At 35.3% G+C, this 21,170-nt stretch overlaps 1 protein-coding gene across 1 annotated transcript in view; it reads left to right on the forward strand.

Annotated features, from left to right (window-relative positions):
• Positions 1-21,170, forward strand: part of LOC139685795 (dedicator of cytokinesis protein 7-like) — a 95,832-nt gene that overhangs the window by 35,239 nt on the left and 39,423 nt on the right. The window contains exons 4-6 of the mRNA XM_071582913.1: positions 4,796-4,978; positions 6,201-6,286; positions 16,212-16,381. Coding sequence (XP_071439014.1) covers positions 4,796-4,978; positions 6,201-6,286; positions 16,212-16,381 — 439 coding nt within the window. The remainder of the gene's footprint in view (positions 1-4,795; positions 4,979-6,200; positions 6,287-16,211; positions 16,382-21,170) is intronic.

Consider the following 21,170-nt stretch of genomic DNA (forward strand, 5'->3'; position numbering starts at 1 on the left):
CATGCTTGGCTAATTATTCTACCTTTCTATTATTCTACCTATGAGTATGTTGAGAAGAATTTTGCAATACACTCTCCCTGTTGGTCCTGGGGTACTGTAGAATGCTGTGGCATATTCTAAGAAGAATTGATCACTATATTCCAAAATATACATAGAAGAAATACCTAATATGGGACATAAGAATTTTTGTTTTAGGCTAACTTTATATTAATTATTTGCCTTTATAGGAGTATCATTTTAGATCAAATTGTAGTGACTAGTGCACAGTTAGATGAAGCACACTGTTAGCTTTCCTTTCTTGAGAGAAGAGCAATTTAACGCCAGGTTAATCTCTACCCTTCTTCCATTCCTATAAATTCGGTTAGGTAATTCCTTCTTCTTAATGGGGCAGATGTCTTCATCTTTTGCTTCTTTCCACTGATATTTAGTACTATCCAGAGGAAATTTTTTTCATTGCCTTTAACATTTATTTTCATCATATACAAAAATAACACAAGGTGATGATTGAAATAAATATTCATATCCACAAGCTGGTTTCTCAATGGAAAAATCCCATACTTCTTCCCAGACATTTTTCATGCTATCTTTTATAAAAGAAACTTTTTATTTCCTGAATATTATACTAATTTTGAATATTTTAGCATGGTAATTCAACCTTTGTTCTCAGCTCATATTTTTTTCTGCATTTCATGATGAAAACTATTAAAGTAAACCCTAATTTAAACCATTGTGATGTTTATAGGGTGCTAAATAGGCTGGGCAGATGATAATATTAATTTAAAATACCAAATTCATTGTAATGAAGAAGCTTAGATGCAAAATGAAATGAATGAGATAAGCAAGAGTATAATGGATTAAATATTTTCTTTGGACCATAATTTAGGAGCTCATATATGAGAGGAAAATTTCACCATGCAAGATCATACCCCAGGCCACAGAGTGCCTCCATATTTACTAAACATGCTCTGCAACATGCCTAATGCCCACTTCTTCTCTGAGAAGAAGGAATATGTGCACATAATGTTTACTGGATGTTCCTCTTCAAAGTCCTTTTGATTCAACCAAGAAAGTTTTATTATATTTGGTTCACCCAATGGTTTAGGAAATGAATGCCCACCCTTGTAGATCCCTGCACACATGGGTAGAGCCACATGAAGCTAAAGGCTGATTTAGTTGTGTTCCATCCCCAGTTTTAAATATTACACCTCAGAACCAAATCTACAAAAATTTAGTGACATTAGTATTTTTGTAATTGTATTTTTAGAGGGTGTGGCTATCAACTTAGTTAAGAGCATATTGTAAAATGGCTAAATAAACAATATGGTTGCTATGATATTATGAATGGGAAAATTGTCAAAACAATGATAACTATTAACCAAACTAATAGTTGTTAAAAAATATTTTTAAATGCATGACAGAAACACTTTAAAATAATTTTCAAAAATGTGTGTTAATCTCATTATCTGTTCTAGTAAACATTATATTTCAAGTGTATAATTTTGAATTATTGAAAATTTGTTTATATAAATATATGCTTTTAAGAAAAATAAAAATAGCCTTACATTTTACAGGAATCAGATGAAACCACTACAGTGAAAGATTTTGAAGAAACCTGGGAGAAAAATGTTGAATCCTTAGGAAACTCAGAATTGAAGGAATTATATGAAACAACATTATTTGATATTGAAGTGAAATTCCTGCCAAAGAAAAAAAGAACTGCCTTTCATGTCCAACCTTCGGAACCTATGTATGTTTTGATGTTTATTAGTCATTATAACTGGAACCAAGTAATGTTTATGTATACATACATAGTTAAATAATTGAGTGACACATATATGACAAGCAAAAAAACATTGAGTACATGGTAAATACACTCATGAGGATTAAACACTCTTATGTTTTTATGCTCGTCACACCTATGCCACCCAACTATTTTATTGTAGTAGGCATTTTCATGATGCATCAGGAATTAACACTCAATTACTTAGTATTGCATTTCCATTTGTTTACCAGTTATAATTTTTTCAAAGGATTCCCTTAAGTACAGGGCTTGTCCCAAACAATAAGTAGAATGAATCTGGAGAAATTCCTATTGTAGTTCTAAGTTAAATTCACTAAAACTCTTCAAAACAGCACCCTTGAGCATCAACACACCAATCTCAGCACCTCTGCAACACTTCTGGTACGCCTTCTGTCAGGTATGAACTGGACCCTCATTCAGGTATCTCATTGTGGCATCTTTGACAAATTCCTGTGGTCCAAAATGGTGCTCAAAGGGGTTATACTTGGATCATACTCAAAGACCCATGTCTCGCCACCAGTAACCACCTATTCTAAAAACTTTGGGTCACTTTCACCGTGGTCCAAGATGTCAATGGCAAGATTGTCACGCAAGCAGTCTTCTAATAGCACCTTGGGGACCATCTTGGCACACCTTTCTCATGGCTAAATCTTCTGTTAGAATTCAATGCACTGTGGTTTTCTGAATAATGCACTCTTCTGCTAATGTCCGTACACTTGGGCTTCCATCAGAATTGAGCAAGTGTCTCACTTTTTCCTTGTTTTCATCACACTGTGTTGTTGATGGATCGATGGATATTTGGGCATTCCTCATCAACAACCTCTTCTCTGAATGTGATTTTCTGAGTTTAACACAAAATTTTATTGTATATCATTGCTCCATGGAAAGTGGCATCATGAATTTGTGGCACGACTCTCAAACAGGGGTTAAGCCTAGCACCAATCCGCAGACTGTTACAGCCTGCAGACAACTGATGCGGGTTGTGTTGCTTTCCCAAGGCCTCTCACCATTTTTCCTACCACAAATCATCCCACTCCAGTCGTCCACTATGCCAGGAATAATTTTTTTTACTTTTTGGGACAGACCCTGTATGTCTTTATTTGCTGAATATTTCAGGATTCACAGGCAAACTTCCATGAGTAGTACCTTTTTTGTATCATACATTTCGTTTCATATCTACATGTAGTGGATACAGGGATGAATCGGTCATGTTTTTACGGGAGAGGTGAATACAGTGCACTGCAACATTTGGTCCCCGTGGTGTCTTGTGGGCTACCTCCCTTCATTTCCAGTCTCCAATCACATTTCTCCACTGCTGTAAAATATCAGTTTTCAATTATTTATAAAAAGTATTTTTTTTTGTTTTTCATTATAAGAACTAACAGATGGGCCTTAGGAGGACATTTGGCGGGCTTTGGGGAGACATCTACGTCAGCATAAGCAAGAGAGGGCCCCTATGACTGAGTTAACTCACGTCCCCACTCCCAACCACATTCCCTTTTAACCCTTCCCCTCCCCTTCTCTCCCTTGCCTCCCCTTATCTCCCTCCCCTCCCCTTCTCTCCCTTGCCTCCCCTTCTCTCCCTCCCCTCCCCTTCTCTCCCTAAGTCCTCTCCTGCCAATTACGCGAGGGCTGACTGCCACCCCCTATTCTACCTGAGGTGATCCCCTCTATCCCCTTTCCTCTTCCAACCTCCTCCATAGTAAGATTCATCATTTGTGTTCTACATTTATTTTTTTGAGGCCATCAAAATTTTAGGGAACTATCATATAATAGTTAAGCTGTACAAAAATACCCCGGAATTTAGGCAAAGTATTCCATAATCAGCTCTAAGCAACTGTCAAATGCTTAGTATGGATGAGTCTTGGGATATATTTTTGTAAGTAGCATATTTAAGAATCATTGATGCTTGAATGAAATAGGCAAATGTATAATGAAGTTTCCGTTAAAAATAATCAGGTGGTTTCTCAAGATATTCAGATACCTTATGGCAGCTCTCTTTTGAATAAATATGAGAAGAGCTGCAATACACTAATGCATTGTTCAAAATAAGTTTTCACTATGGAATCGTTCTAGTATAGTAAATTGAAGATTTTATGCCTATAACTTTTAGTTGGCTGTCAAAAAAATTAGCTCGAATGTATTGTAAAACCTAAGCACTTAATAACTGTCTGTGGGATATTTGTAAGGCATAGAATATACAATCATTATAAATACTAGCATCAGGCCTGTTTAAGTACATAACTTTATGCCACCATATTTGGGATGTAGTGTATTTTATCTGCCTATTACCATCTGCTTGGTGAATGGGGGCTTTCATCCACCTCTCAACATACAATGCAATCCATTTGCAGTCTGTTATAGTAGTTTTAGGGGAGATGACTGACAGCTATGGTCATCTGTGCCATTTAAATAGATGGGAAAGGAGGAAGGGTGGATAGAAACCCAACATTGGCATTGGCTTATTCTTATTGAAAGGCACGAAGCAGTGCGCAGCTCACAGTCCCATGGGACAACAGCGTACTCATTCAAAGTTTTCTTTGCAAAGCAACTCAAGTAGGGATCAGGATACCACTGAAAAATATGTCATCTCTAGGATTCTGACCTGGGCCCTCTGGGTAGGAAGCCAGTACAATAGCCACCATATTTGCAGTCTGTGATTTTCTTGATGGCCTGCAGTACTGTTGATACATAAGTATAGAATTGAAAGTCACTCTGCGATGTGCATAAATTAGTCATTCTCCAAAACTTAAAAATAAACTTCACTTCCACGTGCATAAGTTAGCCTCCAAAATAAAAGAAATTTCCTAAATAAAAATTGAATTTTATTCCTAGCATAAAATTTGACTCAGTTATTCCATTTTTTCGCAAGTATACTTATGATGAGGATTTTTGATGCACCGTTTTTGGTGATTGATATGTATTTTGAACTAGGTGTGGTTGGCATGGAGACGGTAAATAATTATAACACACCAATCATTTTTGTATTTTTAGGTGCGACCTTCCTCCACAAATCAAAGAGCTGATTCATTATTACACATCAGACTATGTGGTTGTCAAATGCAATGTTAAGTCAAGAGGAAGTCAATTGTCAGGAAAGGAAGATGCTGAGGAAATGGATGTAAAGCATGAATATGAGATAGACATTCCTGAAGATGGCTGGAAGTCAGAAGGCAGGTCTGTAACCTCATGGCACATTAGTAACTGAAACTTGTTCCTTTCTTCCCTAAGTAATGGTCCATGAGACAGTGGTTGCCCTTAAGCCACCAGTCTCTACACCAATGCTAATCTGCCAGAAAAAATATTGATGGTTTTAGCAGATTATGATTGTTTGCTTCTTTTCTATTGCTGCTAGCCAAGAATTTCGTTTTAATTATATTAAATACACATTTAAATTCAAATAAATGGATACCCATAAATTAGGCAAATACCATGGTTAGTTCTATCATAACAACTCGGATACTCTAAAAGAAGTGTTCTGATAGGTTTTATTCTGTAATATATGCTTCAAATCAGTCGTCTGGTTGACTGCTGTGTTTTTTTAAATTAAAAATTGTGTTTGTATGTATATAAATTTTAATTATAATATAATTAAATAAATGATAATTAATACTAATAATCTGAAAATTAATTTCTTTGTTTTTGGGACCAATCACTGCAAGTCAGTATAGAGTAAGGCCTTCTAATTATTTGCATCAATAAGGTAAAAATTCAGAAAGTAACATAGGCTAGGTCCGATTTGGATAACCTTTTATGGAAATTTTTGAGATTGAAACTACAATTTGAAAAAAATCCTTTTTTCCCACACATATGGCAGTATGTGTTTCACTCAGAATTAAGGTTTAATTCATTCACTTCAACAAATATGCCAGTGATAAGATGAGGAAAGTGTCTCAATGTGCACGATGAATATGTAGATAAGTGAAATAAATTTCAGGAAATTACTTTGATTAGTATTGCCTCTGCCTTTATCCAGTTTTGTGTTTTTTTTCATTGACTTACCCTTGTACAATGTCAATCCATTGAGGTAAAATTTTTAATGTTGATGTTACGATTCCCTGTCATGGTGAGAAAATTCATGGGTACAATTTTCAATATTGTTAAGACTCTAATTCAATCATTACTTTCGAAATGCATGATTTCTAAATTCTGAGGCACAGTATTTCAGTGGATAGACCTCTGAGCTACTGACTCAGAGGTCTATCCAAACTCAGGCTTGGGTTCAGTTCTTGGTGACACTGCTGGGCACCCTCTGCTACTATTTATCTACATGGTAACAGCATGACAGGGTGTGTGGCTGGGTGGATTACACACTAAGCATGCAGCATCAAAAATTAAGTCTCTCCTAATTTTTAAGTAGGATGTATTTCTGTAAACTTTTTGGTTTTGTTTTGTACAGCATGGAAACATGGTCATTGAAACAAAGTAATGGGCTGTGCCTATTTGGAGACTTTTTTGAAGTGAGTATGGAGAAGGATGGCATAGGTGAAGTTGAAAGAAAGGAAAGCAAATGAGTAAGTGTTAGGCATGGTGGGTTAGGGGACTGTCAGTAGAAATCCAAAGGAGGTAGGATTGAAATGCAACAATTTCAGAGTGTAAAAATCATTCGCCTTGACTGGGATGATTCGCCTTGACTGCGAATGATTTTTACACTCTGAAATTGTTGCATTGAAATGCACATTAGCGGGTGACTCCGTTAAAAGTTTCTGTTGCGGCATCTCCCGCAGTTTCTTTGGAGGTAGGATTGCTCAAATCTCTCTGCAATCAAATTACATTTCTTTAAAGCGTCTACAAAATCCTGTGCTCACAGACAACACCATGGCAAATGAAATTCCCATATATGTATAAAGACCTATTAAAGGAAAGAACCCAGTTAGAGCTGTTAACTCAAATGTCATTCTTTGTTGATCCATTAGAGAATCATATGTACATTATCAAAACATGAAGATTCTCCAACGAAGAAATGAGACAGTCCCTATATGTACGCAAAGGAATAGGCATAATAATAAAAATAAATGTTAGTCAAACACAGATCAAAATCAGGAGTAAAGATGAAGGGCAGTCTTTGCTGTGCATATTGCATGAGAATAATAAGAAGATGGCATCTAAAAATGGAAGTGTTACACCTGTCATATTATCATTATTTGATATTCTGCCATTTCAGGTAGGTTTTAGATGGTCATTGGCTAAATATGCCTACATGTCTTAACCTCACATAATAAGACGCACCCTGAAACCCCAAACTCTTTTTCATTTTCACACATATTCTATCTTCCGCCATTCTGTCCAGATTACCTATCCTTTTCCTCCCCCTACCACCTGTGCATAGTCCTTCTTTGTTTGTTTTCCTTTCTGTCCAATTTGCCTTTTTATTCTTCTCCACACCCTCATTTCAAAATCCTCCAACCTATGCCTATCATCTTGTTAGCATTACAATTCTTCCGTTGCTACAAAACCCTGTTCTATACCAAAGTTTTTCTTAAAATCCTTACCCAGCAATCCTGTGATCAATAACCTCCTCCTTTTTAAGCCTTCTTTGTCTATGCAGTTCGTCTTCCTATTTCCCTGCTACTATGATGATTTTAGCCAAAAACACTTTGAAGATAAATAAATTGTTCCGCAAGTCCTAAAATTTGCCCTCCTATGTTAAAATGTTTAACTTAGCCTTCCTCTTTCTTAAGAAAGAAGATTTACCAAAATTCTTAAAGTATGTAAATATCATCAAAAACTTTTATAATTTACACTGTATGTTATATTGGAATATTTATGAAGGAGATCCTCATGCCTTGAATCAACAAGATGAAATAAAAAGTTGCCAAAATATGTGTTAGTTCGCTGGATGGAATTTCATTTTTTGGTAAAAGCCATGAAGTTTGAAGGTGCTGTCTTTCCATGCATATTTCTCACCAAACTCAATCTATGAGTAAACAGCCATTACATCCGCATATTACAGGCGCTGCATTTATTGGTGGCTGACCAGAGCAATTGCATGGCATTTAGTTCACTACCCATGTCTCCAAAAAAAATGTAATGCACCCTCTGCTCCGACATATCCATCATTGAGCTCAGGTGTTGATTGCTCACTTTTAATTTAATCTTGAATATTTGCCATAGTATCATTCTTGAAAAAAGTAGGGAATCATGTTAGCTCAGTGCCTAGTGTACTGGCCTTCTACCCCATAGGCCTGGTTTTGAATCCAGGTGGTGGTCTAATTTTTTAGAGGCATCCATTCCAATCCTTACTTGAGTGACATGTGGAGCGTACATCTGGTGGACTACAGCATCTATCATATGGGACATTAAGTTGTGAACCCCTTGGTGGTTTTCATTAAAATTATCTGAAGAGGAAGAAGCGCCCTTTCCCCATTTTCTGAAAATCCTACCTCTACTGCTTTAAGTATTACAAAATTTCACAATGACCTTAGCTATTGATCGCCTCTCCTAATGTTGACTACCTCTCCCAAAGTATTTTACTTTACTGAGTTTCATCTCATCTCTATGAAATTATGGTTTCTAAATTCCCAATATTATTAAACCTTTGGGAATTGGGAATGGGAAATCATATACATATCCTGATATTAGGATATCAGACCTGTAAAAAACTGAGTAAAGCTGTTTATATGTTAAGAAAGCTCAACTTCCAAAGAAACTGCCGGAGATGCCGCAACAGTAACTTTTAACGGAGCCATCCGCTAATGTGCATTTCAATGCAACAATTTCAGAGTGTAAAAATCATTCGCCTTGACTGGGATCCCAGTCAAGGCGAATGATTTTTACACTCTGAAATTGTTGCATTGAAAAGCTCAACTTTCTCATTTCCAATGAGTATCGTTTAACACTTTACCATGCCTTCTTTCAATGTCATTTGAATTATGGTGTTGAGTTATGGGGTCATTCCCCACATGTTAAACAAATTTTGCTACTAAAAAAGAGAGCTATTCCCTCTCTTGCTAATATACCACCACATGATTCCTGCAAACCTTTTTTTATTAGGTGTGGAATCATGACTGTATTTAGTTTATTTATCTTTAAGGCTCTGATTCATGTGAAAGTTAATCTAGAAACTTACCAATTGAAATCTAACATCCATAACTACTCCGCAAGAGATGAATCAAATCTAAATACTACTTATTGTAGATTATCATCAACTTACTACACATTTCATAATATGAACATACGACTGTATAACTATCTGCCTACTCAGTTGAAATCAGACGGTATCCAGAGTTTCAACAATATGGTATATACCTGGTTACTTGCTCACCCACTTTACTCATTGGATGAATTATTTTGTGACAATCTTCATCATATTTAAGAACTTATGTCTATATGTTAAATAATATTTATATTGACAACATTTAATATGATTGTACCATTTTTCAAAATGAATAAAGTATTAATATTATTATTATTATTATTACTCATGCAAACCCAAAATCATATTTTTACATCAATTTTATAGATAACCAATAATAACTACTTGAAGAGTAATTGTTACTAAATAGTTTCATTTTGGGTAGGTCTCTGCTATATTGCAAGTTTGGAAGCTCAGAGTATAAGTAATTTAATGAATACAAACTATTAAATTAAACCCTATTGTATACAATACAGGTTATAAATGTACATACTGGTTGTATACCTCAAAATGTGTTAATATTCCCAATCTCATTCAACTATTATAGCCATGAAACTAAATATTGACACTTAATTTTTTCACCTAAAGACCAACATAATACTTCAAATAACTTTACTTCTCATTTTTGAAGCAAAGCTTTTAGAGAAATATTAATTCATTACACAAGCAAGCAATTGTGATAATTTTATGAAATAATTCACCATAAGTGGAAAAATTTCTTCATTTTTTATGTTGACCTGATGAATATATCTAAAAGCATCATTAAGTTGGGGTTTATAAAATATGTTGATCGCTATAGAAAAGCTCATTTACATTCTTAGTACAGTTCAGTGGTATAACTGTAGGATCATGGTGTCTAGGAAAACTTTCCATGTAATTCATTGCAAATAGTTCATGCATATATTTACCATTGAGTCTGCTGAGTAAAAATAGCATATTCCTGAGTTTCCTGCAATTTTTTCTCAGATTTGGGAATGGGAAAGCATTTAAAAATCCCTGGAACAAGGATAAATGCCTTCCCACCAGCAGGAAGTTATTATTATTATCAAAGACTAAAGAATTATGTGAAGCATTTAAATTCTCCTTTTTGTTTTGTTAGATGAATAATAATTTTCCCTTCAGTTGTACTAAGAAATGTTTTTCATATGATTATAAATCATAACTACCTTGAATTTTAGTGTATACATTCTTATTGTCTTTCCAGTAAACTGAAATCTTTGCCTGCACCATCAAAAATGAGTAAAGATGAGTATGATAATCTTCTACTGGCATTACTGAAGAGGCATCCTCCGGATGTAATTGACAAGACAAATGAAAAAATGAGAGCAGAATGTCATCAAGTATGATATTTTTTTTAAATAAATACTTGGTCATTAATGTTCTCTTTTAGTTTTGGATATTTCAATGATTTTAGGTGATATTTATAATTACTCAAATAACACTATTTTTTTAAATTTTGGAGATGAAGTGCCACCTAAAATACTGAAGATTTGTGGTGAATCACTCATTCACATATGCAGTTTGTGTGCAGATGTGTCTTTCAGTGATTGTCTGATACTGTCATTTGTCAATCCGGTTTTAAAATGTTGACATTCATGTTGTCAATAGTTATAATCGTGTAATCATTAAATGTTGTTTAGCTAAATTATTTTAGAGCCATATCATTTATGAAGGACTCCAATTACTAAAAGGTTCCATTGATATAAATCAGCATGAATTTAATGGATTCTCTTGCAGAAAAAGGCAAAAACTAATTTGTTGAGCTTAAGGAAATTTATTGTGGATGGTACAGAATAGTGGAAACAAACTGAAGTTTATCTCATGGACCTGAGCTAAGTTTTTGACTGAGTAAACCACAATTCTACCAAAATTAGAGACATAGGATATTCGTAGTAAAACTTTGCGGTTGGTCAAAAAGCCTATCCTTTAACCTTGGTTAAAAAGTTATTGAATCATAATCAGTATGTTAAGATCAATTTAATATAATATTAATTATTATCTTATTATTTATGATGATATGATGGACTTACTATTATGGAATCTGTCTAATGTACACAAGGTCCCCATTTTTGTCCTTTATTGTTCAGCAGTTTCATCTGTAGCATAATTGAGGATATCTCCTTGGATATACTACTGATTCTACTTTTTTACTGATGAACAAAGTATATGCTTCATGCTCCATGAATAAGAGCTATTAAAAGGAAGCAGCCATGTTATAATTTTTAAATCCAAGTTACTATCCTGTATGCATGTTTGATTTCATTCTTCATGTTTTTTCATATGGATCAATGTCTTGATATTATTAGGAAGGGAATTTAAATGTTTAGTTTGGATTTTGTATTTGTAACCTGCCAATGTTAAATATATTTATTTATTATCGGATAAAATTATTTATATGCACATATGCATACATTCAAAGTATTATTTGGAAATGTAAGAAAGGGATAGGATAATCACTGTTGAATCAAACTCAGTATTAGCGGGGAAATTGGAAAGTTGCTATTTCATAGCAAAAATGTTTACCTATGCTGAGAATTAAGCCACAGACCTTCTGTTTGCTGGAGTGTCATGATGGGTCTGGTAAAGGGATGGACATAGTTTTGGTCCTTAAACGTGCCTATGTGCTCTGGAATAATTATACTGTTGCAAATGGAAGTAATCTAATTTGTGGTATGCTGACCCAATCTTTCTTTTGTTTAGAACATACTTTGTCAGTCTGGAAGCCTAATTGTATAAATTAAAGTAGTTATTCTAGAAAAATCAGCATGGATAATCCTTGTTTTATTTTTCACAGGCTTCATTGTTTTCATTGTTCCCTATCACCGACAATGATTTTGGCAGAGTTTTAAGAGCAAAACCAAAAATACCTGAGGAAAACTTAAACAACAGAATTCTAATTGAATGTTTACAGTTGAAGTGAGTTTTAATCCTTTTATAAACTACTTATTATGTTATGTGCAGGATTAATTGATTTTGTTTTATTGTATTATATAATTATTATGTATTAGTATAATTATTATGTAGTATATTATAGTGTGTAGTAGCATAATTATCATATAATTAGTATCCCCACCTATGGATGACTACCGTGACACAACAGAAGGGCTTTTGTATTCTGATGACCCCTAGAGCTGTGCTGGCAGGAGCAATGATATTTGCTCCTGGTAAAGTCAACCATGCCAAATAGGTTGAATGGTAGGAGCCAGCTTAAAGGTAGTTCATTCAGTGTCTGTTCCTCAGTGAGGCAACTTCAAATGCATTTGACACCCATGGGGTGGCCATTGAGTGATGGTATCATGTTTAAAACACTAATGAGGAATACAATGGGAAACCACCTCAATTATTATCCCATCAACTGATGATAGACAGGATTTTTGGAAGGTGTCCTGGCAACTAAGGGACTCCTGCTGTCTTATCTGACAGCAGGAGAGTCAAGACCTCAGAGGTTAACACTTCACAAAATCCTTGCAAAGTGGAAGTGACAGTAGCAGCACAGGATACAAAGAAGAAGTAGTTAGAACACGGACTTGGAATGTTAGGACAATATTGAGTTCAGTAAAATTAAAATATTAAACAAGAGATGAAGAGAGGAAGTACAAATATTTTAGGGTTGTCTGAGGTGAGATGGAATGATTGTGGGGATTACTGTTGTGATGGTTATAAAGTAATATGAAACAGAGACGATGACAGCCAGCAAGAGGTTGCAATAATATTAAATAAAAAGGTAGGAAGTGGCGTAGTTAACTTAGAGCCAGCAAGGACTAGACTGTTGCCAGTAGAAGTAATAGCAGAACTGATGAATTTGGTCATTGTTCAAGTCTATTTCCACTGAGCAATCTCTAGGAGGAAGGCATCAACAGGGTATATGGTCAATTAGAGGAAATAATCATGGGTTTTTCTGGAAAGGAACGTTTGATATTGATGTGGAATTGGAATGTGATGGTAGACAAAGGAACATATAGTCAGTCGGGTGGGGGATTATAGTTTAGTAATATGAAACGACCATGGGGAGAAAGCAATAGACTTTTGCATGAGACGGCATAATCACAATAAACACCACAGTAGGCATAGTTATGCATAGAAAATGGCCAGGGATCCAGAAAGATACCAATCAGACTATATTGTGGTTAGGCATAGATTTAGGAGCAGCATGATTAGTTCAATGTCCCGGGAGCAGATGCAGACTCAGGCCATAATTTAGTAATAATGGAGTTTGGCATCCAATTCCAAAAGATTAAACAGGGAAGACGGTTAATTGAAATGGCATTTGGAAGCATTAGCAGGAACCATAAGGAAGGACTATCAGCAGGCAATTGAGGAAACTATGAGTGAGGACTGGGAGCTGAGTACCTATGAGGAAAAATGGGCTTATAACAAAAAAGGGATTTTGCAAGCCATTAATGGAACTATAGGGACAATAAACAGAAAAATGACATGGAAACCATGGATTATGGACAAAATTATTAGAGAGATAGATGAGAGAAGGAAGTGGAAGAATTTAAATACAGAGTTAGGTAAAAGAAAGTATGACCGGTTAAATAATACGCATGGCATAGTTATGCATGGAATTTGGCCGGGGATCCACAAAGATACCAATTAGACTATATTGTGGTTAGGCACAGGTCTAGGAACAGAGTGATAAATTCGCATAGTTGCCAAGAAGCAGATGTGGGCTCCAATCACAATTTAGTGCTCAGGAAGTGAAGCGTCCGATTCAAAAAGATAAGACAGGGGCGGAGGGTTATTAAATGAAAGTTAGAAGCATTAACTGGAATGATAAGAAAGGAGTATCAGCCAGCTGTAGAGAAAATCATGGATGATGGTAAAGAGTGGAGTACTATAGAAGAAAAATGGGAATGTATCAAAATAGGGATGTTGAAAGCTGCAAAAGAAACTATAGGAACTGTTAATAGGAAATAGACAAGGAAACCATGGATCACAGATGAAATGATTAGTAAGATAGATGGGAGAAGGAAATGGAAGAATGAAAACACAGAGTTAGGCAGAAGAAAGTTCAAACAGTTAAGTAATAAACTGAGATGGTGGCAAATAGTTCAAAAGAAGCATGGTGGAAGACATAGTGACAGGGTTTGGAAAGTTTACAGAGAAAGGGTGAATTTAGTGTATTGTATAGGAAGGTGAAAGCACTGTAAGGAAGTAAGAAGGGAAAATCTTTGTAAACAATCAAAGATAAGTCAGGAAATATGTATATTAATTAAACCAAGAAAGATTCAAGAGAAATGGAAGTAATATTAAGGAACTTTTTGGCAAAGACATTAGGCCAAAAGCCTTAGATATATAAAGAGAATATGACATAGATGAAGATAGCTTAGGTCCAGGCTTCCTCAACAGTGAGATAGAAAGTGCATTAAGAGATATGAAATCAAATTAGGCCGTGGGGGTTGACAACATTCCTGTGGAACTACTAGAAGGTTTAAGAAACTGCGGGAGGAAGAAACTATATATACTGATTAGTAGCATTTATGAGAAATGAATCTCACCAGAAGAATTTGTCAGATCAGTGTTCATTCCTATTCCAAAAAAGGGAAAGGCTACATCATGTGAGGACTACAGAACAATAAGTTTGATTTCACATGCAGCTAATGTGGTTCTTAGGATGATCAACAAAAGGATGGAGAGCAGGGTAAACGATAACTCAGGGGATGATCAGTTTGGGTTTTGGAAGGGTAGAGGCACATATGATGCCATTGCAGTCATTAGATCACCAGTAGAGAAGAATATAGAATACAATCTGGGTGTATTTGCCTGTTTTGTGGATTTCAAAAAGGCCTATGACAGAGTGAATTGGGGAAAACTAATTCATATAATGCAGGAAATATGAGTAGATGTAAATGAGATGATGAGTAATAGTTGCCACAGTATGTCTAAGTCTTTGACTACTCAGGTGTGAGTGGCAGATGTAGACATAAATGTAGATGTACCCATAGATGCAGATGCATAGTTGGGATGGTAAGTGTTAGGAAGAGGGGTAAGACAGGGATGTCCATTATCACTTGAGCTGTTCAACGTATGCTCATAGGAAATGTATGAGGTTCCACTATATTCAGCTCCTGTATATCAAGGCACACAGTTAACTCCAGCTTCCTTTGGAAGAGAAGGAATTATTATAGTTAGAAGGAGTTATAATAAAGGCAAACATAAGCTTTAAAGAATACATTTCAATTAATCTTAGCCACTTAATAACAAATTTTGCATATGTTTACTAATGAGTGCTTGTTTGTTGTATTAATGATAGTGCCAATGTTTATATGAGGGGAAAGTGGGGGCTTCATATCTTGCAGATCCTTATGAAGGGGTAATGGAGTAAAAAAAGCCTTAAATGGCTTTGTGTAGGTTAAGAACAGCCCCTATACACCGATGATGTATTGCTAGCTGACAGTCCTACATGCAATGGTGAAAGTAGATATGTATGAGAGAAATGTGCTATGCTGGTGTGGTCATGATGAGGGAACGGATGAGAATCAAATCGCAAATCAGATATCAGATATAGGTGATTTGTGAGAAGTAAACTGAGAAAGTATTTATAGAGCAAAGCATATTAGGAGGCACATGAACAGAGGAGCATGTGTGAATTAATGTGTTAATGTGACAGAGAGGAAAAATGTATGTAAGGACATGACAGAAGAGAATTAATGAAAGGAATTAAGTCCATGAAATAATTCAAATTCATACTAGTAACTTTGTCCACACAAATGGCAAGGACCCAGATATGTCGGTACATCAGTTTCTTATGATCACCTGAGTTAAGGATCTGGGCTCTTGTTCAGCAAGGGCCTGGATAAAGGTTGGATGGGTGACCTACATACCTTTACAATGGCTTCTTGTTCTCTGTCTGCATATGGCAGTTTGGTTAAGCATTGATTGGCACAGTAACTGTGGCTCCTGTTGAAGGTCCCCCACATCAGAAATCAAATGAATTGCCTACACTGAAAGATAACAGTGTGAAGGGCATGTATATCCCCCAATTGGCTAGGGTTATGTCTATGAATCTGTCCCAAATTTGGTATGCTTAAAAATGAAAAAGTAGTTTATTTACTTTATATCTTTGTTTTACCATTTACTATCAGGGTCTGGTTTGCACTTTCAGTATAGTGTGTACATAATTAAACCTGACTTTAAGATGATTTTTCTAATCCTTTAGGCTAGACTTGGAATTGGAGCCCATATTTGCTTCAATGGCTCTCTTTGATATTCATTTGAAAAGAAAAATATCAGAAAATTTTAATTTTGATATGAATCCTGATTCATTGAAAGAAATGCTGCCAAATTATGACAGGAACTCCACTGACTCTAGCACTCTGAGCCAAAGTGGAATATTTCATATCTCACATCTAACCTCTGGTCTTTACATTGTCATTAGACTAGAGAAGGTGCTGCAAGGAGATATTGATAAAAGTGTTAAGCCATATGTAAAACATTATAAGGTGAGTGGATTTTTTATAAATTGCTTAATGGTCTTACTGATTTATAAATCATGTATTATAAGAGTTTAACACATACATATATAAAGGAATAAGGCAGAAATAAAACTCAAATTTCAAAGTAGCCCATGATCAACATTTAATTTTATGTTTATTTGTCGTGGATAGGTATTTATAAAAGATCACTGCTGTAATATTAACTGCTTCAAGTAAGGTTATGAGAATAATATCATCCAATACAAAAAAATATTTTTATTACCATGTATGAATAGGCACTCACTAACTGGAGGGTGTATTTGAAGGAATTTTGGGGTTGGCCAGCAGTAGGAGGAAACCCATGCATTTTGGGGAGGGTTGTGACAAAGCACTTGGATTAGCCACTTCAAGGTGCATATACTTTGTAAAGTGCAATGGTTAGCTGGCAACAGTTGAAAGGATCAAAAGGAATGGAAATTCCAGAAGGAGCATTGTCGGTGGTATGCGTTGTATTTTTAAAAATTAATTTTTGTCTTAGGCAATATAAATGAAAAATTATATAAGCGTACTCCTCTCCACATAATTTTATGGAAATGAATAGGGTGAATACGCTTCCTCCCATGTCTCTGCAGCGGATTTATGCAAAGAATTGCTTCTTATTGAATCTCTCTAGCCTGTAAACCTTGGATAAGTAATGAAATACGTTTCATGGCTCAACATCTTAAACAGCTGGCCATTTCTAGTAAAACTAATTGCGAACTTTAGACTGAATATGTAAAAAGGAAAAAGCTTTACCGTCAAATGCTACAGTCGGCTAAACATTGTTATAATGACCATAGGATCATTAACTCTGATAATAAATCTAGAGAAATCTGGAAAATCATTGATACCTCCAGAAACAAACCCAGGAAGCAGTCTCAAATTCAAATTATGGATTCATTAGGAATTATTATATCAGACTTTTCCTAACTTGCCCGTAACTTTGCTGATCACTTTCAACCTTCTTCTATTGTTAAGCAGAGCAACTTTCCTAATTTAGAAGCCATTGCTGTTACCCACTGAAAGTCCCTATTTCTTTATCCCCTCACAAAATCTGAACTAAAAAATATAGTGAAGAATCTAGGTACAAAACGAAGCTCTGGTTTTGATGGAATTCCCAGTTACATTATTAAGTAATCTATCAACTTCATTATGCATCCTCTTCCTTTTCTCTTGACTGAATCTTTCCGATTAAGAGTATTTCCATCTCCTCTGAAGGTGTCAAAATTCATTCCACTTTATAAAAACAAGGGCGATAGACATGACATTAACTTCTACCGTCCAATTTCTCTACTGAACCAATTCAGCAAAATATTTGAGAAGGCATTCATTCTATGTTAGGTTAATTCCTTACCTAGAGGTTTCCAATCTCCTTTCACCTTCTCAGCATGGTTTTAGGGAACATAAATCTACATCTTCTGCTAACTATCAGTTAATAACCCAGACTTTAAACGCTCTAGATAAAAAAATGGAAGTTGCTGCAATGTTTTTCAATTTCTTGAAAGCTTTTGATTGTGTTGACCACCAATTACTTCTCAAGAAACTCCAAAGGATTGGTATTCATGGCATACCTAATGCTTGGATTAAATCCTACCTATTTGATAGAATACAACACGTGGTTGCTTCTAAAAATGGTATATCTTTTGTTTCCCCAAGTAAGGTCCTTAATCAAGGTGTTCCTCAAGGTTCTGTTCTTGGGCCTGTCTTGTTACTTTCTTATATCAATGACCTTGTTGATAGTTTTCAACATATAAACGGTGCTACCCCCTTGTTATATGCTGATGACACCAACATTATTCTTGCATCGCCTACTTTTGATGAATTGATAGTTAAGTGTAAACAGGTTAGTCACACCTTACTCTCTTGGTGTCATAATAATTTCCTAGATTTGAATATAGAAAAGTCTCACCTAATATATTTTGCAAATAAAAATAAAGCAAGCAAAGTACTTTCTATTGAAGTTAATAGGAAGGTGATCCCTCAGGTACAAAATACCAAATTTTTAGGTTTCCACGTCAATTCTCAAATCTCTTGGGATGAACACATAAGTACTTAAACCAGTAAGTTAAGCTCAGCCTGCTTTTTAATAAGGTCCATTAGATCCACAGTTTCAGTGGCTGTTCTCTGTGCACTATACTATGGTGAATTTTATTCTCACATAGCCTATAGTATCCTTTACTGGGGTTCATCATCTAAGGCCTTGGCTAATTTCAGGGTCCAAAAAAGAGCCATTTGGCTAATGAGTTTTGCAAAACACAATCTCCCTTGCCGTCCCCTGTTTAAAAAATTGGATGTATTGCCAGTGCCATGTATTTATATTTTTCATGTGGTAGTACATACAAAAAGAAATCTATCTGAGTAAGTGAAAAATTGTGATATCCACAAATATTCTACAAGGCAGAATGAGCAGCTGCATGTTTTAAATGTACCTACAAAAAATGCAGGTGCTGGCCCAAATTTAATGGGCCTTCAACTTTATAATAAACTCCCAGCTGAGATTAAGGCCCATAAATGTGTAGCTGCATTTAAAGTCAATCTACTTAGGTTGTTAAAATTAAAAATGTTTTATTCAATTGCTGAATTTCTTGATCATGCCTGACATGTCTTGTATCCATGAATGTATTCTGTCACTTTCCCCTGACGTGTCTTATAATAAGTGTAACAGTTGTAACTACTTGATCAGTGGACAAATAAAATGTATTATTATTATTAACATTTTGTATTTCAGAAAAATCAAAAATTTTCACTAAATTCAATTGGCATGGGATATTTGAGGAGTGCTTGTGGTGTAAATAGAAGAGTGTGAGGAATGGGTGGGTCATAAAAGAATGTAGACTGGATGAACTGGGTATACAGTATGCATGTACTAATGAAAAAAGTGTGCTATGTTAGTTTGGTCATGTTGAGGGAAAAGATGAGTCCAATCTGCAATGGAATATAAGAGAGAAGAATACATTTTTTGAGAGATGGGGGGGTAGAATGATAAATTCATAGATGAATGTGATTAAAAAGACTCATGATTGATGAAAAGTTTCAGGAACAGAAGAGCATGTGTGAATGAATATGTCAAGGGTGAAAGAAGTATGCAAGATGAGGGCAGCATGAAAGAAATTAGTAAGAGAGTATATGCCTCCGTTTGTAACCAAAAGCGTCTTGACACTGCCAATCCAAAAGGAAGTGTCTTAGTCATCTATCTCTTAAGTCTGCATTTGTTCATGTCTACATCTAACAGTGCAAAGGAAACAGAATAGTGCTTACAGGTGACTGACTAGGTATGCCTCAGTTCATTCCCTGATTCCAACAGTTTTAGAGGTAGAACCTGAACTGGAATAATTTAAACAAGAAACATCTTCTCTGGAAAATATATTTATAATAAATTAGGTTGTTTTCACCGATTAAAACCTCAGAAGTTAGTGGAGGCAACCTATCACTCAGACAATATTAGAAATGGAAAGATTTTTCCAGATAATTCTTTTGTTCTGCTCTTCAAGGGTCCGAAAACATAATACCAAGCATTTATTATAGATACAGCTTTGCTCTGGATTTTTTAATGTGAGGGAAAAATTAATTTTATGAATTGAAACTGCAACCCTCCAGATTATTTGGGTCTTGTATCTAAAATGCATGACATTGGAGGACCCATTCAACTAGTCATATCAAGCATAGATAAACCTACCAATAAAGTCTCTTCTAAATCTAACTCCAATCTAAATTTATTTGATACAATAAGCTATTAGATAAACTGGTTAAACACTATTCCCACTATCTCTAATTTAGTTTATTTCTGCATCATGAACTTAGGTACTTCTCTTCTCATCAGAAAACAAGTGAGCTGATAAGATGGTTACATGGAACCTGTGTTCACACTGCTATCTTGGAAGAATCACCATCACCCATTGTAATTCATTCAAAGGAACATGACTTCCTATGCAATTATTAGTGTTATCAGCAAAAACGGATCTTTTTGTGGGTTCTCCTACCATTTCAAATGTGGAATTAATGTTCATGGATAATTAGGAAACTGACTTAAGCAGCTTGAATGACCCTCTTATAGGTAGGGATTTTGGTTTAGGAATGTGGATGATATGCTTTTTTGCTGGATAGGAAGTATTTGACTAATTGATAATTTGCTAAGTGTTTAAGGTTACTAATTGATAGCATATGAAATTTTTTTTCTCCATGCAAAATGAAAGACAAGGTCACACTGCATTGAAATGTTTCAATGCAATCCACTAAACCTAATTTTAGTGTTTAGCAGCCTTCTTACAGGCTGTACTCTGCAATCTGCTTGTCCCATTTTCCTTACCCATCATCACACAAGTTTGCAGTATTCTCATCGGTGCTTCTCAAGCTGATCAGTGAGGTGTCATTCAACTTGAATACAGAGTTGGCCCACTCGCACTCAAAGCAATAAAACATCTGATAAAATAGCCATTTGAGGCAACCCAGCTAGCTTTATGGTGTAAACTACCCTGGGTGAAAAATATGCCCTATGAAATAGTATGAAAGTTTCCTAATGACAAATATGAAAAATCCATTTATAACCTAGTCTATTGTATAACCTTTTCTGTAGCAATAAATACAGACCTAATGCCACTCTTCAGTCAGGAGTATATAAAGTGCAATGCAGTGACATTGTAAGTGACTGTAGTGACTGAGAGAAATGCTTTAATGATAATTACAGAAAATAAGAGGTGCTCGTAAAACTCCAAATGGTAATATCCTTGGATTAGCTACTCCTAAAGGTAGGATTTCATATGCTCCTTGCCCTAACCAT

The sequence above is a fragment of the Hetaerina americana genome, unplaced genomic scaffold (genome assembly GCF_022747635.1).
Source record: "Hetaerina americana unplaced genomic scaffold, ioHetAmer1.1.p SCAF_12, whole genome shotgun sequence".
NCBI classification, from domain to species: Eukaryota; Metazoa; Arthropoda; class Insecta; order Odonata; family Calopterygidae; genus Hetaerina; species Hetaerina americana.